General features: G+C 44.8%; 13 protein-coding genes and 2 non-coding genes across 15 annotated transcripts; 8 read left to right on the top strand and 7 right to left on the bottom strand.

The window, feature by feature from the left end:
* Positions 1-73: 73 nt before the first annotated feature.
* FRE10 (Fre10p) lies at positions 74-5465 on the bottom strand (the record flags this gene model as incomplete). The annotated part of the gene is made up of 2 exons (XM_020211146.1): positions 74-2390; positions 3334-5465. The coding sequence occupies 2 exons, from the start codon at positions 5463-5465 to the stop codon at positions 74-76; spliced, it is 4449 nt and encodes a 1482-aa protein (XP_020063283.1).
* A 1388-nt stretch (positions 5466-6853) lies between these two features.
* On the bottom strand, positions 6854-7498 carry COX11 (Cox11p; the record flags this gene model as incomplete). Its single annotated transcript, XM_020210342.1, has 1 exon — positions 6854-7498. One exon carries the CDS (start codon positions 7496-7498, stop codon positions 6854-6856), a length of 645 nt encoding a protein of 214 aa, XP_020063282.1.
* Positions 7499-7771: 273 nt separating this feature from the next.
* On the top strand, positions 7772-8086 carry CANTADRAFT_7611 (uncharacterized protein; the record flags this gene model as incomplete). Its single annotated transcript, XM_020211145.1, has 1 exon — positions 7772-8086. One exon carries the CDS (start codon positions 7772-7774, stop codon positions 8084-8086), a length of 315 nt encoding a protein of 104 aa, XP_020063281.1.
* Positions 8087-8284: 198 nt separating this feature from the next.
* On the bottom strand, positions 8285-10867 carry SEC15 (Rab GTPase-binding exocyst subunit; the record flags this gene model as incomplete). The annotated part of the gene is made up of 1 exon (XM_020211144.1): positions 8285-10867. One exon carries the CDS (start codon positions 10865-10867, stop codon positions 8285-8287), a length of 2583 nt encoding a protein of 860 aa, XP_020063280.1.
* Positions 10868-10999: 132 nt separating this feature from the next.
* CANTADRAFT_91584 (uncharacterized protein) lies at positions 11000-11794 on the top strand (the record flags this gene model as incomplete). Its single annotated transcript, XM_020211837.1, has 1 exon — positions 11000-11794. The coding sequence occupies one exon, from the start codon at positions 11000-11002 to the stop codon at positions 11792-11794; it is 795 nt and encodes a 264-aa protein (XP_020063279.1).
* Positions 11795-11815: 21 nt separating this feature from the next.
* Positions 11816-12481, bottom strand: CANTADRAFT_23257 (ureidoglycolate hydrolase; the record flags this gene model as incomplete). Its single annotated transcript, XM_020206937.1, has 1 exon — positions 11816-12481. The coding sequence occupies one exon, from the start codon at positions 12479-12481 to the stop codon at positions 11816-11818; it is 666 nt and encodes a 221-aa protein (XP_020063278.1).
* A 123-nt stretch (positions 12482-12604) lies between these two features.
* CANTADRAFT_297910 (uncharacterized protein) lies at positions 12605-13789 on the top strand. Its single transcript, XM_020208311.1, has one exon. The coding sequence runs from the start codon at positions 12728-12730 to the stop codon at positions 13460-13462; it is 735 nt and encodes a 244-aa protein (XP_020063277.1). The 5' UTR covers positions 12605-12727; the 3' UTR covers positions 13463-13789.
* Positions 13790-14003: 214 nt separating this feature from the next.
* Positions 14004-16616, top strand: FZO1 (mitofusin; the record flags this gene model as incomplete). Its single annotated transcript, XM_020211143.1, has 1 exon — positions 14004-16616. The coding sequence occupies one exon, from the start codon at positions 14004-14006 to the stop codon at positions 16614-16616; it is 2613 nt and encodes an 870-aa protein (XP_020063276.1).
* Positions 16617-16719: 103 nt separating this feature from the next.
* Positions 16720-18432, bottom strand: CANTADRAFT_7605 (uncharacterized protein; the record flags this gene model as incomplete). The annotated part of the gene is made up of 1 exon (XM_020211142.1): positions 16720-18432. One exon carries the CDS (start codon positions 18430-18432, stop codon positions 16720-16722), a length of 1713 nt encoding a protein of 570 aa, XP_020063275.1.
* Positions 18433-18956: 524 nt separating this feature from the next.
* Positions 18957-19346, top strand: CANTADRAFT_23253 (RNA-binding signal recognition particle subunit; the record flags this gene model as incomplete). The annotated part of the gene is made up of 1 exon (XM_020206936.1): positions 18957-19346. The coding sequence occupies one exon, from the start codon at positions 18957-18959 to the stop codon at positions 19344-19346; it is 390 nt and encodes a 129-aa protein (XP_020063274.1).
* Positions 19347-19404: 58 nt separating this feature from the next.
* On the bottom strand, positions 19405-20754 carry CANTADRAFT_54849 (uncharacterized protein; the record flags this gene model as incomplete). The annotated part of the gene is made up of 1 exon (XM_020210373.1): positions 19405-20754. The coding sequence occupies one exon, from the start codon at positions 20752-20754 to the stop codon at positions 19405-19407; it is 1350 nt and encodes a 449-aa protein (XP_020063273.1).
* Positions 20755-21561: 807 nt separating this feature from the next.
* Positions 21562-21634, top strand: CANTADRAFT_t196. The gene has a single exon. It is a non-coding gene; the product is annotated as a tRNA-Arg (tRNA).
* Positions 21635-21640: 6 nt separating this feature from the next.
* On the top strand, positions 21641-21730 carry CANTADRAFT_t197. The gene has a single exon. It is a non-coding gene; the product is annotated as a tRNA-Phe (tRNA).
* Positions 21731-22041: 311 nt separating this feature from the next.
* Positions 22042-23659, top strand: RAM1 (protein farnesyltransferase). The gene has a single exon (XM_020207984.1). It carries the CDS (start codon positions 22075-22077, stop codon positions 23467-23469), a length of 1395 nt encoding a protein of 464 aa, XP_020063272.1. The 5' UTR covers positions 22042-22074; the 3' UTR covers positions 23470-23659.
* Positions 23660-23696: 37 nt separating this feature from the next.
* On the bottom strand, positions 23697-25816 carry PTP2 (tyrosine protein phosphatase). The gene has a single exon (XM_020207983.1). The coding sequence runs from the start codon at positions 25687-25689 to the stop codon at positions 23707-23709; it is 1983 nt and encodes a 660-aa protein (XP_020063271.1). The 5' UTR covers positions 25690-25816; the 3' UTR covers positions 23697-23706.
* Between the last annotated feature and the right edge of the window lie 280 nt (positions 25817-26096).

The raw sequence follows: 26096 nt of genomic DNA, 5'->3' as shown, positions 1-26096 counted from the left end.
AAATCTATACTTCAAAGAAATGAACAGTGGAGCACTCCAGACCCCATCAAATACAACCCTGGATAACACTTACCTAAAAATTGGTATTCATCATTCTTCTGACGTCACTCTTTCTATTACCAGGGATCAAACTACCATCGGTACTAGCGAAACTTTGGTTAAATTGAGGGTTGTAAGGGTTAGGCGGAGACGCAGCAGAATTTGCAGGTAAAGATCCAGCTGGCTTGAATTTTCTTTGCTTTGTGATTTCAGTGACAGGATTCAACATCACCACCGATGATCTGGATAACTGCGTAGCAGAGGGTACAGTTCCGACTGAACCGTTCAAACTTGTACTAGAATTGCTTGGAGGCAAGATGGACTGAGGCTGATTCACAGACACAAAGGATGATTGCGATTGGTTCACAGGAGAGTTTTTTGGAGAGGTCCAGTTGTCCACTGGGCTAAATGTATGCTTTTGGGTAGGAGAAGTAACAACATTTTTAGTTTTCGGGCGGAAGTCAGTGTAAGTCTGAAGAGTAGACTTACGAATATCCGAAGCATTTCTTAGCTGTTGTAATGGTGGTAAGTCAACAGGAGGTTGAACATGCTGTTGTTCATAGAAATGCTGTTCCTCATATGATTGATTATAAGATTGATCAGCACCTTCTGGGTAGATGGAAGAAGTAGTGGTCATTCTCTTGTCATAGTTGGTATCCATAGTTAACTCGTTGTTGATTCTGATTCTTTCATCAGACTTTGCTTGGGGAATACCGTCAACGTTAATTTGAGGAAGAGGTTGAGATGGATCCACCTTGAAACCACGCTCTTCTTCGTCTCCAGGATTATGAGTACTTTCACCATCAAAGTATACTCTGTAAACTGACTTCATTCTCTTCAATTCTTCCTCTTTTTCAGCAGTAAGGGCTTGACCCTCCACTTCATCTTCGTTATTGAAATCCTCTTCATCACTGTCATTCTTCAATAAGTTGAATTGAGAAATTCTGGGGGACTTACTTTTAGCAAATGGCGTCGACTCCAGATCCTGAGTCAAATGACTTTGGTCTTGAGTGGTGTTATTATCGGTGGAGAAATTAAAGTCTCCATCGATGGGCTCTTCATTCTCATAATCCAACTTGTGCTCTCTTTCAGGGTAGGTGTTTGAAGTGGTGTTAGCGGTTGTATCGTTAACAGTGTCATCAAAAGGAGAAGAAGTCAATTTATCATCAGTGTGGGAATCGATGTAGACTGGCGATTCTTCGACAGTAGGTTCAGGATGGTGAGCATGGGCTGAGTGAGCCTCCCTGTCGTAGGAAAGTCCTGCGGTGGGAGGAATACCCAGTACCTTGTCGAAGAATGGCCTTGGAGCAGTACTATTATTGTTCACTTCTAAGGTAGATTCGTTCTCGTATTTGACACCACCCTCATACTTTTCACCCGCAGAAGAATCTTCAGAGTTGGTTACAGACTCGATATCTGATGCAGTGGTGAATTTTGTCAATTCAGTACCATCTCTTATGGAAGTGGTCGAATGGTTTGGAATGTTTGTGTACTCTTTGTTTCCGAATTTTTTGACGGGGCTCTTTTGGACGTTGGCATTGGTGATTTCCGTTCTCAAGTTAGATTTTTGGGGCGATACGTTAGCAAAGCCATTGATGGGAGGCTGGCTGATGCTGGAGTTTCGGGTTCTGTTAACGTAGGCCGAAGCTCTGGTGGGTCCGTCAATTCCGTTAATTCCAAAATTCCTGGCGTAATCGTCCAATGACGCCTTGGAGCCGGTTTGGTGCTGGTAAGGCAATGAAAAGGTGTCGATGTATGGGTCTCCAGTCATGTTGGACATGGCCAACGAGCTGGAGGACTTGTTGACGTGGTGGAAGTTCAAGCCGGGGGCACCAGCCTCGGCGACCGCTTGCGGGTACCTAACCGAGTTTCTGTTGTGGAAAGGATCCTCCATGTTATATTTGGGATTGGGCAAGTCGGGCAACGCAGTGGCCTCGCCATTCTCGTCGAAATCGGGATCGTGCTCCATGGACTCCTTCTTTTCCTTGCGGTAGTTGCGGAAGAGAAAGCACCCAAGCACGATGATGATTACCACACACGGCAACACCACCGCAAGGGCAATGGTTTCCGCGTTGTTCGACACCGGCTTTTGGCACTCTCCCGAGTTACTGTGCTTGCACCGATCGGTTTCGCTCGAGTCGGAAGAATCTGCTCGTGGATGGACGTCGATGGTGGGCGTATAGCCACGCACCACGTTGTAGGTGTGGGTGGCTCTATGGTGATGCATTTGGTGGTTGGAGGTGGTGGAGAAACGAATGGCAGCCTGCGCTGGTTGGGCAGAGATAGGCGAAAGTTCGAGGTTCCAACAGGCTGGGTGAAGGATCCAGATGCGAGCAACAGGATGGGCCAGGCTAGGGTGGGGGTAGCGTGGTGGGTAGTCTGAATCAATGCGAATCAACCTCAATCTCGATCAAAACAATCTCCCGCCTCTGGAAAGTTTTTTTGTGCTACGTCGCGTGGGATGGATAGGGAGGGACATCGCGCGTATCGGGACCAGGTGGGTACAATTTAGGAGAGGGAGGTGCGTCGGCAGCGAGAGAGGCTCAGTGTGGAGGCGTCGGGGGTGGTGGTGGGGGACGAGTGGAACTGGTGATGGGGGTGTAGATGGAGAGGTTGCAATGGACACTGTCAAGCTGTCACAGCAGCTGTCACAGCAGCTGTCAGACACTTCCTACGATACGAACTGGTGCTCCGATAGAAGCGGGAAGTGCAGCAGACAGCTGCAGGTTTGGCCTGATTCGTCGTGGATCAAGATGCAATGCATGGTGCGATTTGGGAGCACACCGGCGGGACAGAGATGGACGAAGCGGACCAGCCTGTAATGGCAAATGGCACGAAGGTGTTTGGGCGAGAGGACGGGTGCCTGGCCAAGAGATCGGTGGTACCAAGAAACCTCGGCTCAAGCGAGCAGCCGTTGCAATCTCCTGATGTGCAACGCAGTCGCTAGTGTCCTGGATGCAGTGCTGCTCCGCCAACCCGTACTGGCCCTCGGATATATAAGCACGTGCACTTGCGACTTCCGACCACCTGGGTAGATGGGTACCCTATCCAGAGGAGGAAAAGAAGGCCAAAATTGGTTCTGATTGTGTGTAAATGGAAGATATGTATCTACGTATATTCCTGGGGAACTCTTGGCCCCCGGGGATCCCTTTTCATGAAGTGGGCCAACCCTGTAAAACCCATCCGCATATGTCACGTGACCAATACAATCTACAAGGTGCCCGGTCCTTCCAAGCTTCGCTATCCTATATCTTAATCTCTCGTAATACAATTAACTATCTATTCTATATCTACCAGGTTTGTAATTGCTCAAAGAGCTCCACTCTATACTTAGTGTCATTAAGATGATCAGCCACCGATTTTCTGGCTTCATCTACCATCTTGGCATGGGCACAAGTGCCAAAGGCAATTGGACCATTGGTTTGGGCAATTTCTTGCGCAACGTATTCGTAAATGTCAGGTCTTCCCTCTCTAAACTCGATGAAATTCAACTTGTTCTTGACGTTTTGGATGTAATCATTGGATTCTTCAAGGTTCTCGGACTTCTTCTCTTCCTCTTCTTCAGAACGCTCCAACTCGTCGTCACTACCATCAAGGGCATGTGGTACAATTGGGTTGGTCAATCCAAGATGAGGCTGGGTCACGAAAATAGTGGTCTCGACACCCGAGTTCTTAAGCTTCAACAATTCGGGGTAGAACCACTCAATGGATCTGAAATGACGGATAACCCACACAAGCTTAACACCTCCACTTCTCTTCTTAGCGATCTGGGTGGCTTCATCATACAATCCTGGAATACCGTTACCACCGGCCAAGAACACGGTGTTTTCGAAACGGCTCATGGCACTTCTTTGTCCATAAGGACCCTCGATACTGACCTTGATCATGGCAGTGTTGTCTGGTTGCTTGCTCAAGTATTGGTACAAACCGTGGGTAATACCACCCTTGACCTTCAAGTAGAAGGTGATGGTGTTGTGCTCAGTCACCGAGTCAACAATAGTGAAAGGATGTGATTGCCAGAAACAGGTTGGTCTGATGAAGTGGATGTAAGCATTGCAGTTTGGGTAAGGCACCCAGTAGCTTGGTCTGGTCATGGTGACTCTCAAGGTTTCGTTGGCGACCAAACGAACCTCAGCACTACGGATTCCAAACGCTGCTAAGCGTGCTAAACGGACAACACGGTCAAACACCCAGATGGCAGTTGCGGCATAGTAGAATTGTTGAAAACCATCTTCAGTGGTGTGTCTCCATCCACCGAGAATGAAGAGAACAGCCAAGAGGATGTGGAAGGCCAAGAATAACTCGTAGTTGGTTCTTCTGAACACCAACAAAGATTGGAACATCATGAGACCAGCAGCAACAGTAGCCACATATCCAAATCTCATGTAGTCCTTGTTGTTTCTGAACACAAACTTACCGAGACCAATACCGTTGTAAGTCATACCGACAGCATGAACCACAATCATCAAGAAAGCAGCCCTAGCCAACCACTTGTGGATGTACACAAATCTAGAGTATGGCCATCCAGAGACCCACTGCATGAAGTTATTTCTTCCGGCAAACAAAATTAAAGTAGGGATGACATACAACACAGCAATACCAGTACGGTCACCAATCTTTCTTCCGATCTCAATAGCGATACTCTTTGGCCAGATAACATTAGGTTTATCGTGCTTGTACTTGACCGACATGAAAATGATGGTCATTGCAACCCAGATGAAAACCAAAATACTTTCCAATCTAGTTGGAAGCAAAACTTGGAACACCTTAAGGAATTGCAAGTGATGAGCGTGAGACTTACCGAACAATGCAGGCAAAGTGACATGCTTTCTGTAGGCATTGATGGTGGAACCCGTGAGCTTCTTGACAAAGTTGGGGAACAAGAAGTAGGTCAAGTTGCAAATACCAGCGATCAACATGACAAAGAACCAGTACGAAGCAAGGGCGATACCATACCAATGGGCCCAGTTGTAGTTGTAATAACGACCAACTTCCGACTCCCAAGCACCTTTAACCTTCACTTGCGAAAGAGCGACTGGCTTGTAGTACAACTTGGTGATCTTGTAGGTTGGATCATCTGCAGTAACGTTTTTCACCAAGTGACTAGTAGCGTTGTCGTAAGCGGCTAAATACTGTTCCTCGGTAATAGAGTGGTTCTTTTTGTCACAGTAGTCAAGGAACGATTGTCTAGACTTCTTGTAGGGAAGTTGTTCCATGCAGTGGGCCATCGTACCCAAGGCCTGCTGGTTCTTCACCGAACAGTAACCAGCCTTATCGGTTTTATTGAACAAGGTTGCAGATTTTGCTATAAGAAGAGTACATGCTTCAATAGCTAAGTCCTTTTTGTGGTATATAATCACCCCATTCAAGGCAAAAGCCGAAGAGAGGGTCAAGGCTCCGGCCAAAGCGTTGGATAAACGAACCATTGTGTGTCTTGTTCAAGCCAAAATTAGGGAGAAATCACCGTCCATTTATGTGAATTCCCATGCAAAATTCCGATTTGTGTCGGATAGCGAAGAATTTCACGGGTTATCAGATGGGATACATGCATGAGTACACTCAAATTGAGCGTCCTGCAAGGCGCTTGCATGAATTGCCGGGCTCGCAGACCAATGTTCGGGGGAAAAGGCTTTGGCATACTCAGGTTTAGTGGACCAGCTTCCGAGCTCCAGCCAGTCTATAGCCCATCGGGGCTGCTATGAATGTCAAGTTCTACAATTCCACTTTTCCATCTGGACGGATTTGTTCTCTGATCAATACGACACACCTGTCTTGGCATAGAACAAAAAAAGAAATCCGCACTGATCGAGTTATCTGATCAATCATTGGCTTGCCCAGAAAATGTACGAACAATAGAGACAAAACACCCGGCACTGAGGCATTCTGTACCAGGACCTAAAGTCAGACACTGAGGGGGCGGATATACTGGACTGTGTGTATCCCATTAATTAGAATCGGCCCTGTACGGCTGCAGGTGCAATTCTAACTTTTAGACACTGGGAAAGTTTAATTGGCCACTTGCGCCATACTCGGATATATTGGTTTTTGCATGGAAATAAGCATCAACGAATCACCGACCGTTTAACCAAAAGCATATTTGGCTAGGGATCATAACTGTGACGTGGTGTCGAAGGGCAGGGGTACTGGTTGGCTAGGATATGAAAGCCCTGTTGGCGCCTCGATGAGATATGGTGGCTCTTTGAACCCACTGCGGCACCGGTCCACAGAGATGTGTGCAGCTAAGCCTCGGCCGCACCTGTCTACCCGCCAATCCTGATTCTGTCTGACTGAAAAATGTCGGACCATTATCTAGATCATCAAGATAATCTGCCCCGCCCTTGTAGCACCTGTAACAACCGCAAGGAGCGTCGCATAATATCGGGTTACACAAATCGGTAGCCAAGACCTGGTAGCTCGCCTACGGACCTGCTGTAATTGGCCGCATAATTGCCCACTCGTGTTTGGTGGTAGCGATGACTACACTGGGCTGAAAATATCCGGACAAACTGAAGTTTTCGGGGCCCTATATTGCAGATCTTGCCGGAATTTTCTTGAATCCTAGCTTTCTTTTTTTACGGCGTCCTTTAGTAATAATTATGTACAAATTGCTTAAATGAGGCGACGTAAAACGGGGTTCCAGAAAACGCAAGTTTCCAAAATTGGGTCGAGACCCACAGGTGCCTACAGTATCCGTCAGACAAAGATCCCATCAGATAATCTGGCGACACTATTTCCAGGAACCCCTTTCTTCCATCGTTCACCTTTTGATTCCCCACTGTGTATAGTGACTATTTACAGGACACATCAAGAACTCTTAGGCAATGGCTTTGCTGGGTACCGGAACCGCAGCCAATTCTCCGTCGGTGTAACTGGCTTTGAAGAAGGAGTAGTGCAAGACGATGTCGTCAATGTTTCTCATTGCAGGATCCTTGGCAAACTCGGGGTCAATGAAAAAGAACACAGGCATGTCCACCTCTTCGCCAGCACTCAATCTCTGCTCCTCGAAGCAGAAGCATTGAATTTTGTTGAAGTATGGCGCAGCGTGGTCTGGGGTGACTGAGTAGGCTGCCATTCCAATGATGTCTTCCTTGGACATGTTCTTTGCTCTGTAAAAACACAAGGCTGTCTCACCAGGAACCACGTACACTTCTCTCTGCAAAGGAGTGAATTTCCAAGGCAAGATCCCCGAGGACTGGCATGTGAACTGAACCCTAATTCTCTTGTTTGTGTCCACCGGAATAAGCTTGTCTGGAGTGAATTTGGTGGAGTCGGTGATGGGGATACCTCCAAAACCTGTTCTCTGGCAGATGGCTCTGTACAACGGAACTGCCCCGAACGACAACGCCAAGAACAACACAGCCAATGAGGCTGAGTAGTAGGTGGCAGTTCTGTTCCTGTACTTTATTCTGGCGGCTCTTTCCATCTCGATTCTGTCCATCTTCATTCTTTCGAGCTGCATTTGTTGGTCTGGCGAAGGCTGCGATGGCAGGCTCAACACTCTGGCAAATTGGTATGGTCTGATGAGCGAGTACGAAGGGTTTTTGACCGCATAGGCCCTGGCAAGCCCTGGAAGGCCACCTCTTATTCCTTGTCCAAAGCGAAGCATGTTGTGGGCTTTGAAATTCTTACTCTCGCGCTAAAACCCCGACTCCATCACCTGATCGCGGCCACCAGTTTTGATCAACTGGATTCACAAGTTGTGCAGGGCAAAATACAGGTTACACCACCAAACATGTTCTCCAGACATATACGGCCAGCACCACGATTGGCCAGGACCTTGGCCAAGATTACGTTTCCAGAGGCCCAGGCCCAGCCCAAACCCAAGCTCAGCGAGTTCAAGAACCCGTTGCTTCACACCTTTCTCGTGGCCTCTTCCACATGTCTAGTGCTCCACGCAGTGTGGTTGAGATTGGAGTATGAAGTCGAGGAGAAGAAGTTGGCAGAGAAGACCAAGCAGTTGGAGGACTCGATCCAGGACCTCTTGGACGAGAAACGGGTGGAAATCGAGAGAAGCAACAAGAGATGGTACCACTACTTGTGGAAGTGATGGCATAGCTCGAATCCAGTTCAAAAGATGGTTCTAGGAGGAACAGGAAGTGGCACATTCGACCCCGGATCTTTGTTCTAGAGATAAAACTAACCTCAGACAACATTTGTGCCTCCGACATCCTCACACCACCCCATTCCCCTGGTTCGCTACTACATCGTTCGGACAACCCGTTAATTATACATACATCGTCAATAACTAGTCCACGTTCTTTTTGAACCTACTGCTGAACTTGGCAAATTTGGAAGCAGTGGATGTGGAGAACAAGGACTGGGTGTCATAATTGGACTGCTGGTCAAAGCTCTGGTTGTCTTCCAAACTCCGGTTTGGATCGTCGCCCAAGTCCTCGTACCCTTGCATCTTCCCAATTAACCTCAACCCGTCTTCGTACCTTATTCTGTCGAAGTTTCTCATTCTGAACGTGGGGTTTTTGGTAAAGTCATCATAATTGTCTAACTTCAATAAATCAATGCATTGTCTTAATTCTGTGAAGGTGGTTTCCAACGCTACGTTACCGTTGTTTCCGTCACCCTCTCCATCGACTTCTCCATTCATCTTGTATAATCTCTTCATAGACTCTTCAATGTATTGCACGTCGAGATCAAAATTGCCAATAGCAATTCTGTTGTAAACAACCGTATCCTTCAACACATTCAAGAAGTTTTCCGCAACGAAATCATATGTTCTGAACAAACCCAATGTTCTGATTGACTTTGGAAGGGTGGAGAAAATGGAACTGAACAAATTCTCTAAGAATTGAGCGAAATCCTTGATTGAATAATTTGCCTCCGCGTTACTTTCGGTCGGCAACCAGTCGTCGTATTCGACCAATTCCAACAATTCTCTGATCTTTCCATCCACCATTGAGAAAATAACACTTTCAGAATATTTCCGGAGCTTTTTGAAATTCTCTACTGCTTTGAGAACTGGTAAATCATTAATGTCAATATTATGAATCCCAATACCAGTATGGATTCTCAATCTTCTGTTTATGAGCTTACCTATCTCATAAACACTATAAAGATAGTATTCCAAGTTGGTGTAACTCTGCGAGGTGATTTCCTTATTCATGCTGTTCTTCTCGATAAACTCTTCAATATCGTTTGATATACCAACACCACGCTCTTCGCTAAGTACCTTTTCAAACACATCGTTAACAATAATATTGTTCAATTCATTCTGATCGTAGCTATAGTGCTGATTGATGAATTGAATAATTTCTTCAAGTAATGACCTTATTCCCAAACAATAATGTACATAATCTTCACTGAATGGGAAAGTAATTGGAAGATGACTCGTATCCAATTTCTGAGCATTCTTGTCATACCAACAAATCTTTATGATGTTATCAAAGTCGGCCTTTTTGTCCACTATCAATGGCATGTAATGGTCTGATTGAATGGATTCGATAAACTCTAGTCTGAAGTCCAGGATAATCAATGGGGCAAAATAATCCCTGAATAATATGATCATGACTTCATATATCTCCAAAATATTATAATTATTCATCTCCATTATTTGAAGGAAATTACCAATCACGTCCTTTACATCAGTCAACTCTTGAACCAGTTTAAACTTATGAGTTCTTAAGAAGTTAATCAAGACTGGCTTTAACTTCGTAATAAAAGACTCCCAAAGATCATTTGATAAATCATTGGATCTCAATTGAAACTTGGTAATTAAGTTAATGTGCTTGTCCATTGTAAACAAGGACGCAATCTTCTTAAGATAATCCTGTAATGCACCCAAGGTGGAAAAGTTCGCCAAATTTTCTAAGGTAGTCTTTGAAGAAGTAGTAGCGGTGATGGGGTAAATTATTCTATTGTGCTTTTTAAGCCATTCTTTGTTGTAAAGAACGGATAATTGGTCTATTTCACCAAGGGTTTGGTACACCAAGATGGAATCAAACAATACCGACAAGTCAATATTGAGCTCACTTGATTCATTAAACAAGTTTAAGTTCATCAAAGGATCCCTCAACGAAAGTTCTATTGGGGAGTTCAATTTGTAAGGTAAAAAGTTTGAGTTTTTCTTCTTTAATGCTTCCCAATTGTCCAGCAAGTCGAATAAGTTTTCATAGATGAGGTCTCCTATTTTGTCAAACTTCCTCTCCATGTTTAGCGAGAGCCACTTGATCAAACTCTCAAAAGATTCTTCTTTGATCATTCCTATCAAATGTGGAATTGAGTCGTAAATTTTAATGGTAAACTGAAAGTTCTCTACCTTGGGTAAGTGCACATTTGTTACTTCGTCGATCAACTTGAGGGCATTGAAGTACTTCTTCTGTTTAATCAACTCGTGGATTTTGTTTGTAATCTCCAATACTTGAATACACAAGTTCAATACTATTTGCGTCTCGTTGATTTTGATATTCACTTCCTTCCGCTGAAGCAAGTTCTTCTTCCTTACCAGGAGTTCATGTACTGATTTGTTAAGGAGCTGGTTTATGGAAAGTAGACTCTTGTTCAACTCAAGCGATTCATCATGGATCTTGTCGATGTTATCTATGCACTGGTTGATCTCTTCGGTAGAGTTTAATGACAATGTGGTGAGCTCCTCATCCTTGTCTTTGACGATGTTGTTCAACTTATTGATAAGCTCTGACAATCCGTTTGCTTTGATAGCATCTTGAATAATAGGCGAAAGACTTTCCAAATAGTCTTGTGAGTTCAACGACGTTTGAAAGATATCTTCATCCCTAAGGAGCAAGTTCTCCAATTGGTTGGTATCGATCACCGGAGAGGCCTCTTTAGTCGTATCTTCAGTAGCAACCGGGGGCATAGGAATGTTATTGATGTGTATTCTGCTACTCTGGCTGTATCTGGGTTGATCTAGTGAGGATCACGTGAGAATGCTTACTCATCATTTACGTAACTGCATCATTTTCATAACTGTTTCTATACCTTCCTCCTTATGATTCCCAATCATGTTCTAGTCCTAGGAGCTCCTCGCACAGGTAAAGTGCGTGTGGCAGAGTATATTGTGTCTAGGAGTGATCGTCCAGATGAAAAAATTGATCGTCCGCTGGATACTCATAGCGGGATCATCGTCAAAACGGACTTGAACACGAAGTACTATACCACCAAGTTGAATCTCCTTATAGATGAGTTCCCAGATGAGAGATCCGTTTCCGTCCTAGAAGCTGATGCCTTGAGTGCCTTGAGGAACTGGTACTCTGAGTTCATTAGTGACGAGTATGAAGAAATCCGGGAAGTACTCGAAGGATTGATCTTCTGCATAGACCCCAAGACACTGCATGCACACATCGAAGAGAGTTTGAAGGTGGTGGAACAAATCAGAGACAGCATTGAGGATGGTTTCGTGTGTATACTTGCAACTTCAGAGAGGGACGAGGAAGAACTTGAAGATCTTGTGATTTCATTTGGGTTCGAGTTTGTCAATTTCAGCCAACTGGGTAAGAACGAGTTCCACGAGTCCATTGGAAAGGACAGGGTACTTGAGATATTGCAAAGCCATGAGTGGACTAATAGAGTTTTAGTCCATGACTACGAACAAAACAAAAGAGATAAGGCAGACGAAATGACCAGGGGACTACTCGATGACAGAGAAGACAATCACAACGATATGGACTTGGATGAGATATTTGGAAAGTTGAGACTTGCGAAGGACAACGTTCAGAATGTTGCTCCTGAGAAAAGAGAAGAGTACGTTAACAAGATTATCGAAGAAGTCATGGATTTTTTATGAAGACTAAATACCCTGCAATCACTACAATCTAGCCCTGCTAGAATTTTTGCTTCCTGAAGGGGTGGCATACTTGATTTGGTAGCCGGGTTCGAAATAGCATTCCTGGCAATCGTCATCTGCTACCCCGTTTTCGTGGATGAGCACGGCAAAGTCGATGTGCTTGACGCTCTCGTCAATGACCACCATCGGAGCGTGCCAGGTGCCTGCTCCATACGTGACAGACTGGTTTCCCCTGCATAGAAATGCCTTCACCGTGGTTGGATCTGGGAGCTTTTGGGGGCTGGATTCGTCGGTGAGGGCCACGATAACAATATACGACACCTGGTCTGCGTGTTGGCCCATGGGAATGAACGTTTGAGTAGAGTATGGGTGTCTTTCCAACACTTTGGAGTTGTATATCTTGAAGGTGCCCTGGTTGGTGATCAATTTCCGGGGAGCAGAGCAGCGGAAAATGTTCCAGTTGGCAGTGGCGGGCTGTGTGTTTGGACTGTGAGCGTAGTTGTTCACTATGGGGGCCACCTTGTGTAGTTTGACCGCAGTTCCGTAGTTAGCAGCTGAGCTCTGGGCCCTTTGGATCTGTTGATCTGCACTCATGACCCCACCGTAAGGTGCAAACGACTCGGGGCTCAATGCCTCGGCAAACACGGGGCCAGGAAGCTTGGACGTATCGAAGGTGTGAAGAGGCATGAAAGGAGAGTGGCCTATGCTGGCGAATGGTGGATCTTCCAAGATAAGCTCGGAGAACAGCGAGGTGGCACGTGAGTTTGAAGAATATTATGCGCAGGACGTGTTCCTTGCGTCCTGTATACGGGAGTTCGTAAACCAGGCCCTGTGGGGCCCTTCGGTTCGTATACATTTCTGGGCGACCTACCTCCGTTCACGGCTATATAAAGGTCTTGTCGCCCTACGGTTGTTCCACATCCACCATCCGAAATGTCCCTCGATTTACAGGTTCTAAAATACATCCTGACTGCAGTACCAGTCTATAGCGGTCTTGGCCACCAAGGTTACGACAGGGACCCTGCACCGCTCTTGAGCTGGTTTACCCAGCTCGAGGAGGTCTTCGAGGCATTGTCGATCACCGATTCCCAGCAATTAGCCTATGCCAGGTCCAGGCTCGGGGGACAGTATCTCTTTTGGGTGCAAAAGAACGACTTTTCCTCCCAATCATTCTCGTACTTTAAATACGAACTTTTTAACAAGGAGTACCAGTTCAGGCACCTGCTAGGCCGCACCTTCGTCCGGCCCCTGGTCAACAACCTCAAGAACCTCATCCGAAACGAAGACCCCTACCTCTTCTACGCCTTTCCCCAGTTCGTCTCGACCGTTACTCAAATCTATGAAATATTGAGCCCGTATGAGGAGCACAAGTATGACGCCATTCCCGAAGCCGAAGCTCAATTGGCCCATTTGACCAAAAGTTTCAGAAAGAATAGAATAGATGTCGCCCATATCTTGGCTAAGGACGAGGATTCGCTCACTCCAGAGGAAGAGGAATTATTCCTCGAAGATGGAGAGCCCAAGAAGTTCTGGGAGCAGTACAAAGCCATTGCCAGCCTGTTCATCAATGATGCTCTCAAATTGTCGCTTGCAGTGGTCAAGGACACTAACAAGTTCGACACAGTGGAAATCGGCAAGCTTAGTGTCAAGATCATGGAGAACATATAGCCAGTCTCATGTTTCAGCCATTGAATCAGTGTAGAAAGAGGCGTGGATACCGTTTTTCCCGCCATTAAATCCGTATTGAGTGCAAAAGGAATATTCAATAGCCCAATATCTTCCTTTAAGCACCTAGTCACGAGTACAAGGTTGCTCAACCTTCAACATAACAGATAGCCTTACTCTCCTCACTCTCTCGCTACGATGGTGACTGTGGCCCCACTAAGTTTTTCTGGGTGCGCACCACTGATTGCTCCTCGCTCTCGCTCTACCGCACCACTTTCTCCCTAGCCCGTACCGCGGCCCCCGCCATCGTCTTCGCTCCAGTGACCACAAAGTCATGAGATCAAAATTGGTGGCGCTACATTGAAAGGCAATTCCAAACCTTGCTGGAATCCATAACGATCACGAAACTATACCACGACGGTTCTCACTCACTTACTCAGTATAACTGTGACTCTGAAGGGGACATCCATTCCTTGTTTGCTATCCTCACCACCTCTCGTCTATCTGCGCGAGACCTGTGGTACTGTTAAACTGATATCCCACCATGTCTGAAGGCTTCATCCATTTAAAGAGACAAGTGTCCAACTCGAGTGACGATGCCACAACCTTGATCCAAGACGATGAAAAGTTGGAGAAGGAAGTGCCCTCTTCGGTGATGTACATCCCGGAAGAAGGAAGATTTGGTGATCATAGCACCCTAGTCGATGGACAAACCGGAACTGGTTCCAGTAGCAAGGCTCTATCCAGTACTGGCTTGTCTAAGAGAACTCAAAACATGGCTGCGTCTCTCCAACAGCTCCAATACAACGAATACAAGATCAGTTTGGATAGAGCAATCAACCAAACCATCGAGCTCTTGTATGAATTGACGGAAGAAAATCAAAAGAGACCAGTGTTTTACCCTACCAAGACTGGCACTAATAACGATCTTCTTTTAAACTCCAAAAGTGCTCACATAGCCATGATCATGAACGAAAAGTCTTCCAAGGCTCTTGAAAAGGCGAAGACTGCCATGGAAGAAGAGGACGAAGAACTTCCAACCTTCAAGATCTTGAAGCTTGACCTCAAGAGCGGTCACAATGAAGACAACTTGATGCAAAATTTGGACAAGAAATCCATTTCCTCGCTTTTAACCAAGAAGTTGTCTCAGCAAGTCAAGTATTTGCTTAACTTAAAGGATCGTGTTGATGACACCACCTCGAAGGTGTTTGTCACTGGTGACTTAAACTCGGGTAAGTCTACCTTCTGCAACGCTTTATTGAGAAGAAAGCTTTTGCCTGAAGATCAACAACCCTGTACCTCAGTATTCTGCGAGGTTATTGATGCTTCAAAAGAAAATAATAGTATAGAAGAAGTCCATGCTGTTAGAATTGGCTCGGAATATAATCAAAGGGATGAGAGCACCTACGAGAAATTTCCACTTGATAAATTGGAAGACTTGGTCTATGATTTCGACTCATACCAGCTTTTAAAGGTGTACGTTTTAGACAACAGGACCTTTCAAGAGAGCTTATTACACAATGGGGTGATCGACATCAAATTGATTGATGCTCCGGGATTGAACTTGGATTCTTATCAAACCACACAAGTATTCTCTAGACAAGAAGAGATTGATCTTGTTGTTTTCGTGGTGAACTCGGAAAACCATTTCACACTCTCAGCCAAAGAATTCATTGCAGCAACAGCAGCTGAAAAGAGATACGTTTTCATTGTCGTCAACAAATTTGACAACATCAAAAATAAGGAAAGGTGTATGCAAAGAATTTTAGATCAGGTAAAGACGTTGTCACCCGATACATACAAGAATGCTAAGGAGTTTATTCATTTTGTTAGTTCTACTGATGTCTTGGGTGACGATGGCCCTGACGGTGATGATGATCCAGATAACAACGACGGTCCCGAAAGATCAAATCCTGACTTTGATCACTTGGAAGCATCTTTGAGAAAGTTTATTTTGGAAAAGAGGGCTATTTCTAAATTGTTGCCAGCAAAGAGTTATTTGCTCAACATTTTGAATGATTTGGAGTCATTGTCCAGACTCAATGAGAAAGTGTATACCAAGGCCAAAGAGCAAAAGGTGCATGAACTCAAAAACCAGATCAGTCCCAAGTACAACGAAATAATGTCTAAAAGTATTAAAATTGGTGACACAATCAACAATCTTATTGATCATACCTATACTGAGGTATATAACAATACCAAGAAGGAAATATTGACTACTGTCAATCAATTGGGAGAGTCATCTCTTGGGGTACAATTCAACGGGATTCAGAATTTGTATGAGTTTGCAAGAGACACGCAGCAACTGATGTTTAACAGAATCTTGGAAACGATTATCACTTGTGAAGAAGATGCAAGAAGTATAACCTCCGAAAAGGTCGATGAGATTATCAAATACGGTCAAAGCAACTTAGGTGAAGAGTTTTTGCATGACAAAGTCTTCAACTCAGAACTCATGTTTACCCGCAAACGTGATTCCATAAAGAAAAAGCTAGACGATAGTATTGAATTTTCTGATTTCTTCGACCCTTCATTAGAGAGCTTCTTGTTGTGGATTGGAGTTCCTAGTACATTCGTCTCTACTACCAGAGACCAAATCAATTACTACAATCCAGTCGGATTAATAACCAGTATTCCTAGTAATGCAATGGCTTTAAAGCAGCTGGTTCCATCTCAATTAACGTTGCATACCCTTTATTCCTCGGGCAAGATCCTCACTACTGGTGCACTTGCCAAAAAAGCCTGGGAATTATCGCATGTGTTGACCCCAACTGTGATCAAGAAGATTGCCATGCCACTCGTGGTTTGTGTTTCGGGTGTTACCATCTATTATTTATTGAATGATATTCCGCATGCCTTCCCTAGAAACCAGGCAAAGAAGATAAAGAAACAGATTCATGAGTTGGATTACCCACATAATAATGCTACTAGAATAGCAAGAGAATGTCAAAGAGTCTTGAACTATCCATCTAGACAAGTTATGAACAATTTCCAAACAAGTATAGATAAGAGATCATTAGAAAAGGAGAAGCTTGAAAAGGCAATTAAAGATGCCGAAATCAGCTCCAGCTATTTCTCTGGCTTATTAGGAAAGGCTGTTTATCAAAAGGGATTGGTGGAAGAAATCGATTTGGAAAGTATGAATCAAGTCGATTGAGTACTTTTACTACAAACCATTTATGCGTTAACTAAACTTGCTCATATAACCTACCTGTAAATACATAATGAGATCAATAAATAAAAACTCGCGATTCCTTCATCTATCTCTTCTTCTTATCAATGGAAATCAAAATCAACACCACAACAAGAAGGAGAAAGCACAAACTGAAACTTATTTCAAATGCACCTTTATAACATTCGTTTCCCTTGTAGCAGATCCCTGTTGCGGGATCAGAATTGGAGTCATACAAGTAGCCAAAGAACTTGTTTAAACTGAACAAGACGGTCAATGGCCCCACACAGATCAACCCCCAACTTGTAGAAAATGTCTTGGTTCCAAACTGGTCTGCAATCACCGCAGGATAAGTACCGAATGCCAATCCATAACAGCCTCCTATCAACGCGGAGGCGATGCTAACAAGATGAGGATTATTAACATTGTGGATATTTATGAATTGTCCAACTGCCAAAGCAACAGAAGTTGCCGCAACGATCCACAATCTCGAAATGTGAAACTTTTTGTGAATGTAGTCACTCAAGAATCCTGCTATCAATCTGCCTGAGAATGAAGCCAATGATATCACTGAGACTTGGACAGCCTGCAATGCAGCTGCTCCGCCTGAAATAGGGGCTCCACCAGTAATTGCCGCAACGGCTCTTGCAAATAGTTGAGTCTGACCATGTTCAGGATCATAGTAATATTGGGCTGTTGCAATGAATCCCACTGAATAGATATACATCTGACAGATTCCGCTGCTCAAACTAACAGCCAAGAAATGTGTCAAAAAAACTCTATCGGTGAGTCTATCTCTTATTACATCCAACGGCCTGGTTGGTCGGGACTCAATCTGTGGCTGCGATATCTGGATGATAGGAACTCTCTTTGAAGCACCGGGGGCCAGGCCAGTTTGCAGATTATTCTTGGTATTCAATAATGTCTCACTCTTGGGCAGCTCAGGGATACTACGAAGCGTAGAATCCGAATCCAAGGTGCTAGAACTGACCGAGGCTCCCTTGCCTCCCAACAAAGGCTTAGTACCCCGGAAAGAATCCGAAAATAAAGTCTTGCCATTGAGTAGCTTAGTGCCAGATTCGTCTAAGGCAGCCAAAGAATAGGACGAATTGGACCTGGACACCAAAGGAGACTCTTCGTCAGAAAATCCTGAAGAAACCTGAGGTACACTGATAGCCTGTACCTGCTGCTCTTCGTCGCCAGGGTCCTGTTGGTCGAGATAGACGTGGATGAAGAACGAACCCACGAAGGCAATAGTTCCACAGCACAACGATAAAAACAAGAGCAAGCCTCCAGAGTTGCCGCTAAAGAATGTAGCTGCAATCACCGAGAAGATTGTGGCCGCGAGGCCAAAGGCACTCACAGGAAAGGCGCCAGCCGTGCCTCTGTGCTTGGGAAAATTGGCTTGAGCAGCCTTCAATGTGGCGAAGAAACAGGTGATAGAGCCAAAGCCCACCAACGCCATTGACATGCATATCAACGGAAGACTGGCAATTGCACGTTGATAGATGATGTGCAACGCCAAGTAGCCAAGAAAGATGCCAGTGGAGCCGATCATGATGGAGATGTGGGGTCCGTAGTGGTCGATCACCAATCCAGCAGGCAACCCCCCGAGGCCAGAGCCCAAGTTCGTAGCCAGCGAGATGGTGGCCGAATCTGAAATGGTGAGACCCACCCTCTGGATAAGCTGGGGGGAAAACACTCCGTACAAATACGGCGTGCCAGCAGCCAACGCCACCAATACCGACACCACGAGGGCTGTGAGCCTCTGCGGCAAGTGCGACGTAGTGTTCAACGACATGAGAGCTTGCTAAAGAAGGTGGTGGTCAAGATGTGGCTGTTGAAATTCGTGCTTTTGATAACGAGATAACGCGGTTGCGGCGGTCGCCGGGGCCCTGACAGGCCTAGCGAGGCTTAACCCTGTGGATTGCGGTCGCTTAGGTCCAATAGGGAAACTGCCACAGCTACCCCGAGCACCACGAGAAGTGCTCCATGGGCGAGTTATCTGCTAGTGTTTTGTCCCAGAGATACCTTTCAGTGTAGATACTGCCTTGGGCCAGAGAATAGGTAGTACTAAAGTACAGCCCCAGGAGGGTTCCTGCTCTGCCTTTCCGTATGGATGGACCGTCTCTTCCAATACCAGTGAGAGGCTGGATCGGGCTCTTCTACAACCAGTCCCGTGCCAACATCCTTACTTCACTACCCTTCGGACCCTCCAAGGACCCTCCCTCACATTCGCTCCCAGAATGGAGCCCTCTCGGGCGTGCGCAGAAAAAAATTTGGAGTTCAAGCGATCACTAACTCCAATACTATCCAGACATCATCATGACCAGGTTGGACAATTCTGAGTTCTTGAAGCAGGTCGCCCAGATCTTGAGCACCAACGACGGCAAGTCGTCGGTGTACTTGACCCAGAAAAGACTCTCTGCATCCTTGCCGTTGGAAGACACCACCGGCATCAACGACCTTTCATCCAATGTGATCGCCAACGACTCACACCCACAAAACACTGAACAGTACCCCGTGTTGATAAGAATAGCAATGAACGGCAAGGACAGAAAGGACAAAAAGGACAAGACCAAGTTGTCGACAGTGGTCGATAACGACCGCTTGGATAAGTTCTGGACCGACTACGTCCAGGTTATCAAGAACGGGTTCGTGGGCTTGAAGAAAAAGGAAAAGAAAAAGGCCAAGAAGGGAAAGGTCTCCAAGTGATTGGACTACAGTTGAAATTACCACCAAGGGTCGGATATTTTCTGACCAGCATGTATTATCACATATCCTCTACTATTAATAGCCCATTTGGGTAGATCACATCAATTTCCCTAATGGAACGTTCCATCATTTCATTCAAATTGGTTCTGGGAGGTAAAGGTGACACTAATTTGAACTCATACTTCATTTCAAAATTCGCAAATAACTGTTGGGCTTCTGTCTCGGTGATGGATCCGGAAGTTTCCGTGTTCAATAACCCCTGATTGTATAGTTCGACGTATAAAAAGATATCAGATACAGGATTACCTGCTGGGAAATTAAATGTAGGCCGTGCTCCACTTTTCATTTTAATGGCGATCTTGGATTGATCTCCAGACTGTGGATTCTTCATTAATTCATTAATGTAAGTGGACTTGTACTCCAAATATTTTTTCTTTGTTTGTTCATAGGCTTTCTTGAGCTTTTTCGCCCTATCGATTGCCAACGAATTCTCGTAGTTTAGCTCTTGTTGCTTTTGCAACAACTGACCCATGTATCTATCTCTTAATTCATTCCGGATAAGCCCTAGCTCCCCCTCATATTTCACAATCTTCTTCTGGAATTTGCTACGCATTAAGGCGTTCTCATCCACGTCATCCTTGATACCTCCTTGAATTTTCAGTACTAACGAAATCTTTGGACTTGTTTTGATGGGTCCCTGCTGAGACATGGTCACAGATCTGGTCAAACATAACAACCCTAAAAATGGGAATTTCGTCACGTTCAAACTGTTCGCAAGCTGATATGCTTCAGGATTAGTCAAGTCTCCTCCCCAAATTAGTACATCTTTGTTCTTGTTAAAAATATCAATAAACTTAGGGTTGGTAATGATCTTTTTGAATAGAGAAGATGAGCTCTCGTTATGGGGATTGGTCAAGTACACAAATAAGAACTTGGCACGGTTGGTGGCAATATACAATGCTTGGGTGTAGCTACCTTCATAAAATGGTGGCATGGAGGATGTTCCTCTGGACAATTGTTCGGGAGTCAAACTGTCTTCCAAGTCTCTTATAAATTTGTTGACTTTATTGATTGAGTCATTGTGAACCAGGTAGTCATCTGAAGCAGTCGCCACTTGATCTTTGAAGTACACGATAGATAATAGTTTGGCCAATAACCTGAAACAAATCACCAAGACTATTATCAATGGCCTTATGAATATGATGTTTATCCATTTTTTTATATTCCTAGCAGTCTCATTAAGGCTTTCTGAGTTGAATTGTGCTCTTTGATTTGGCACAACCAGTTCTGCTTCATCTCCTGGAAACGCCCCCGGTAAGTTCAGAGAGCTTTGGTTGTCTACCGGCGAATATTGCTGGTTGGACTCAGTGAACGCTCTTCTGAAAAAGGAGCTGATTCTATCAGACATAGTTCGTGTTCGATAAGGAATCGCTACTATGTATCATACTTTTACTATTAAATATTGGTATGTGCACGACTTTATATACCCACAAGCCATTTGAGGTGAAAGACATGGTTGCACAGAACAAAGATCAAAATTTGGTTGGAACTGTAAGTATTTATGGCTTCGTTGGGGTTCGTACTAGAATTGGCGATTCCTCGTATTTCTGATGAAATTTCACAAAAGTCAAAAAAATCAGATAATAGATCAAAAGGAGCGAATTAAGCAACAGGCTCTGCCACGGGAATTCAATTCTACTCAAAGTGTAAAGTTTAACAGCTGGAAATAGGAATCAAGATTACCCAAATATATACGAGCTGCTTCATTTCCTCGTGTTTTTTGTAATTAATGTTGCAGCACTTCTTCAAGGATTCAAGATTAGACTTGAGGTGCCATAATTATTTGATCTCAAATGCTTTTATTAGCTTAACCACAGCGAAAATGGATGCTTTGTTGCTAATGTGAATTATATCAGAATATACTGTCTAGCTAACAATGTACTAAGCTTTGTAGTAGAGATTTTTTTGAAAACACACACGTAGAACGACTGACAAGCTAAGATCTTGCTTGGAATTTATCTGAGCAGTAATGCGATCAAATCATGTTCTCATTAGAGAAGGATTCAAAAGATAAAAACTGACAAGTATAGTGGTGAAGACTGTTGTGGAAGATTGCAACAGCTTGGTAGTACATAGCTCAAAACAGCAAGATCACGTGAAAGCATATATAGGTAACTCGATGTGTTTGAACAACAGTTTTTTCTCTCAACAAATCGCCTGCGTAGCGTAATGGTTAACGCGTTTGACTTCTAATCAAAAGATTCCGGGTTCGACTCCCGGCGTGGGTTCGATTTGCGGTTTTAGCTCAGTTGGGAGAGCGTCAGACTGAAGAGATTCAGTCACAGTTAATCTGAAGGTCCTGTGTTCGATCCACAGAAATCGCATATTTTTTGCTCTTTTTTATACCTAATTTTGATTAAACCCGGATTTGCGAGCAAAAATGGTACCGGATCTGGCAAACTACTTTCGTTAACCGCTTTATGGACTCTTCTTGTTATTCAATCTTAAAGTCTTGTAGTAGTCCAAGGCACTGCTTTGGGTTCTTCTGAGCAACCTTTGTTAGCAGCCTACAGGCATATTCGTAATAACATTTCGGTACCTCTGGAGAATCTGAAGTGGGATGCGACATTGATGCGACATAGCGACACATCCACACCTATGGTCCATAGTGATGGCCGAATCGAGTAGAACATAGCTTGACGGAAGTGAAACAATTGCAACCTATAAAATGGCAGAGAATGAAAGGAAAGTTTCATACTTGCTAAACCTTTTGGGCAGAAAACGGACTGCCAAAGAAACCGAGGACGACACTCCTTTAGACAGCGATTCCGATTACGAAGACATGATTGCAACTACTCCCATTAGTCATAAAGCCAATCTTATTGAGTCGATAGCAAAATCTCATACCAGTTTCGACCCCTCTCTTTCATCAGTGACGGATGACTACGACTCACAAACAACCATAGTCCAGGATGAGACCGAGGACCTCATCCTCGAGTCATTCAAAGAACATCCTGATTTGGCTTTCAACTACTCTGGCCACAAGAAATACATCGAGAAATCTTTGAATGCCAAGTTGCCAGCAGGATACTTTGTGCTCGATCCAAATCATCCCTGGATGATGTACTGGCTTTACAATGCACTCAATGTCATCACCATCGATGATGAGATTGAGGCACGGTTTGCGGAATTGGTCGACGCAAAAATATCTAGTTGTATTATAGATAATGGGCTCAATGGAATAGCAGGAGGTGCCAATCAACTTGGACATGTGGCAGCAACTTATGCAGGAATCTTAGCATTAGTATCGACCAAGAACTACGAGGTATTGACAATATTAAGACCAAATCTCTACAGGTGGTACTTATCATTAAAGAGGGAAGACGGATCATTCTCAATGCATGTTGATGGTGAGAGTGACACTAGATCGACGTACTGTGTGCTTGTCGTTTGTTCGCTATTGAACATGCTCACACCTGAAATCACCCAAGGCACCTTGGAATGGCTCAATCGATGTCAAACTTACGAAGGGGGTTTCGCAGGCACACCTGACACAGAGGCCCACGGCGGATACACGTTTTGTGCCGTAGCCAGCTACTTCTTATTATTCGCTGATAAGGCAGAATTCCACACTTCCAAGTCATTCAACTTGGCCTCGCTTATCAGATGGAGCGTGCAAAGACAATACCAAGTGGAAGGAGGTGTCAGTGGCCGTACAAACAAGTTGGTTGATGCATGTTACAGTTTTTGGATAGGTGCCTTGTTCCCTCTCTTGGAGTCTATTTCCAACGACATTGAGCTCTTCAATCGTGATGGTCTCAGGAACTACATCTTGAGATGCGCCCAGGCCGATCAAGGGGGATTTAGGGATAAACCAGGGAAACTGGTGGATTTCTACCATACCAACTATACTTTATGTGGATTGAGCATTTGCGAGCACTTGGTCGGGTTGACGGACCAACAAGGAGAAGATCCCTTGGCGTTCAATTTCAAGGTACGAGGAGCAATTGAAAAAGTGCATACCAAACCGGTCAACCCCGTGTTTGGCTTGCCAATTGAGGTGATTAATGAAGCAAGAATTAATTTAAACGTCAGAGAGGGGGTGGAGAGACTTCGCATTTAGCAGAATGTACAAGATTTTAGGTTGCATCATGCTGCTACGACCGCAACCTCAAAGAGAAATGGCACGCCAAACTTTAATAGTGTGTCAGACTGTTGTGTCTTCCCTAACTCGGTGCCGCATTCCTGCAGACGTTGTAGCATCATATTAGTATCCTTAATAGTTATGTTTTACGAATCTACTAAACTCACGAAAGTTATGCTATTTTGTAGAATTAAATCATATGCTAAGCTACTTATGCTAATTAGACCTTACGGTATTGGTGTAATTTGGTCTCGAGAATCCCAGAAAATAATCATCACTATTTTTGTATTCAGTGGTGACTTCTGCTGTTCTGATCTTCTCCCTAGTTGGCTCTTGAGAAATTGAATTCACCGAAGCCAACCAATAGTCGGGACCCACTTTATTCTTGTACTTGTCTAAATTAGACAAATAGAAAAGGAAAATCTCATAGCTAACAATGTATTGGTCCAAGTTTTGCACCATCGATAATCTTTGCTTTCTCTGGTGTTGAACCAACTTGTATACGAGATCCTCTTTGGAGTTCAATAGTTTAGTTGAATCCATCTTGAAATGGTCAATGAGACTATCAATGGTAATGAAGACTCCTGTTCTACCACATCCGGCAGAACAATGAACTAAAATCTTGTTTTGATCAGGCCTTAATTTTGAACTGTACAACTCATTCTTGAATTGAATCAATGATAAAATAGAATCAAAGTTTTGAGGAACCCCAAAATCTGGCCACTTTTTGAATTCGAAGTGATAAATTTCATTATTGATTTTTCGTACAATAGTGGAGGCATTAGAATGAATTGTTTCAATGTTGAACACATTTTTGCCATCCTTGAGGTATAATAATGGTGAGTTGTCCAAACTGATAATAATTTTTATCTGTTCACTATCAATTGTTTTCCAGAAATCTTTGACAGTATCCTTCAAAGGATTTTGTGTAGCTATGTAGCTGAAGTGTGTTGGGACTACCGACTCAGAAAGGATGTAGTTGGCATTAATGTAATCATCTTCCGAAGGAGTGTTCAATCTTACTCGAGAATGCTCATAGGGCCAGATATTATTATAGCGATTTTTGAAACCGTACTCGATACCTTTGGGCATTTTGTAGTTGATTTCGTCACAATCTGGGCACAAACCGTTTGGTGTACAAACGTTTGAAAGTGCAGTAGACTCATTTCTTGCTAAGGGGCTATGGATGTGCAAGTGCTTCTTGGTATCTTTTCCATCAGTGCTAGTGCAGTTGGTGACAAGCGAGCTCAATCTCAACTTCTCAGACGCTTCGATTTTGTTGAACTTGGTGATAAGGTCTGTGAGCACTGTCTCATTGGAACTTTTCAAGAAGTCCATCCATTTGGGCAAGTAAGGGAACTCAGCAATGTTCTTGTGAGAGTATCCTTTGGGGTACTTGAAGTTGTAGTGGTAGGACCCCACGTCTGCTGCCCTAGCCTTTTCATCAAACAACGAGTTCTTCTTGATCGAGTTGATGAATTTGGTTCTGTAGTTGGTGGAGGAGGGCAACTTGAAGCCCGAAAGGAACGACTTATCGTCGCTGCACTCGTCAACACAGTCCTGGGGCGAGTTCGTGTACTCGATCAAGTCGTCGTTGGAGTCCAAGGACGTCGAAAACGTGCTGTTTGTGGTGACCGGTGAGGAGGAGGCCGAGTCCGATAGCGTACTGGCGGAGTCGCCTGAGTGGATGCTGGTCTTCTTGGGCGATGGCGGCTGGAGCAGGTGTGCCTGAAAGCCGCCTTCCAAGTAGTGGAGATCGAACACTTCCGAGAACTGGTTGAACTTGATGATGGTCTGGGAGAGGTTCAAGGAGATGTTGTCGGTGCACGAGTTGCCGTCGTAGAACAACACGTTCAATTTCTGGTCGCTTGCAGGGCTGGTGATCTTGGCCAAAAGGAGGTCCTTATAGTGTTGTGGGATGTTGACCAACTTCAAGATGCTAAAGAGGTCCAACGACGAGCGTTTCAAGAGCGTGGTGGGGATACAGATGTTGATGGAGTGCTTGATGTGGGCCTGAGAGTAGTAGTTGTAGGGGCGGATGTCGACGATGAGGTCGAATGCTGAGAGGTTGGGGATGTGGGTGACCTTGGTGATGTTGGCAGGCAAGTGGTTGTGGGTCTTGGGGGACTGGGGCATGTGGGGCATGGCTGCGCCATGGCTGATTGCCGACAAGTCCAACAGCACGCACTTATCCGACATAGTAGGCGAGACGTATACTTGGAGGAGAAGGAGGCAGCGGAGGCTGGTCCGGTACTTTTATATAACCTTGGTGTGCAGCGGTCCCAAACCGGTCAGGTGAAACTGAGAGTGGGTGTGGAGGGTGCTTCTAGAACATGCCCCAAAAAAGCGCAATGACGTAGGCAGGCGCAGGTGCAATTTTTAGGCGAACCATGCCAAAATGCGAAAACGGCAACCCTGGAGTGAGGAAGCAGCAACATGTGAAACCGGACCAGGGGTGGGAAGACACCCTGGGGATGGGCCACTGAGGCGCACACCCGCACCACCGTCCCGGGACCGAAGTCCCTTCGAGGATGGTCCGCCTTGCGAGGAGCCTTGCTCCGGTTTTGGACGTGGTCGTCCTGATAATAGCACGGTTACGAGCGCAC

Source organism: Suhomyces tanzawaensis (genome assembly GCF_001661415.1).
Source record: "Suhomyces tanzawaensis NRRL Y-17324 unplaced genomic scaffold CANTAscaffold_6, whole genome shotgun sequence".
NCBI classification, from domain to species: Eukaryota; Fungi; Ascomycota; class Pichiomycetes; order Serinales; family Debaryomycetaceae; genus Suhomyces; species Suhomyces tanzawaensis.
This window is presented reverse-complemented; position numbering and strand designations above follow the sequence as displayed.

Bases quoted from the DNA above. Each gene is read 5' to 3' on its own strand.
- CANTADRAFT_297910 (XM_020208311.1), top strand. From the start codon at position 12,728: ATGTCCCTCGATTTACAGGTTCTAAAATACATCCTGACTGCAGTACCA.
- PTP2 (XM_020207983.1), bottom strand. From the start codon at position 25,689: ATGTCGGATAAGTGCGTGCTGTTGGACTTGTCGGCAATCAGCCATGGC.
- RAM1 (XM_020207984.1), top strand. From the start codon at position 22,075: ATGGCAGAGAATGAAAGGAAAGTTTCATACTTGCTAAACCTTTTGGGC.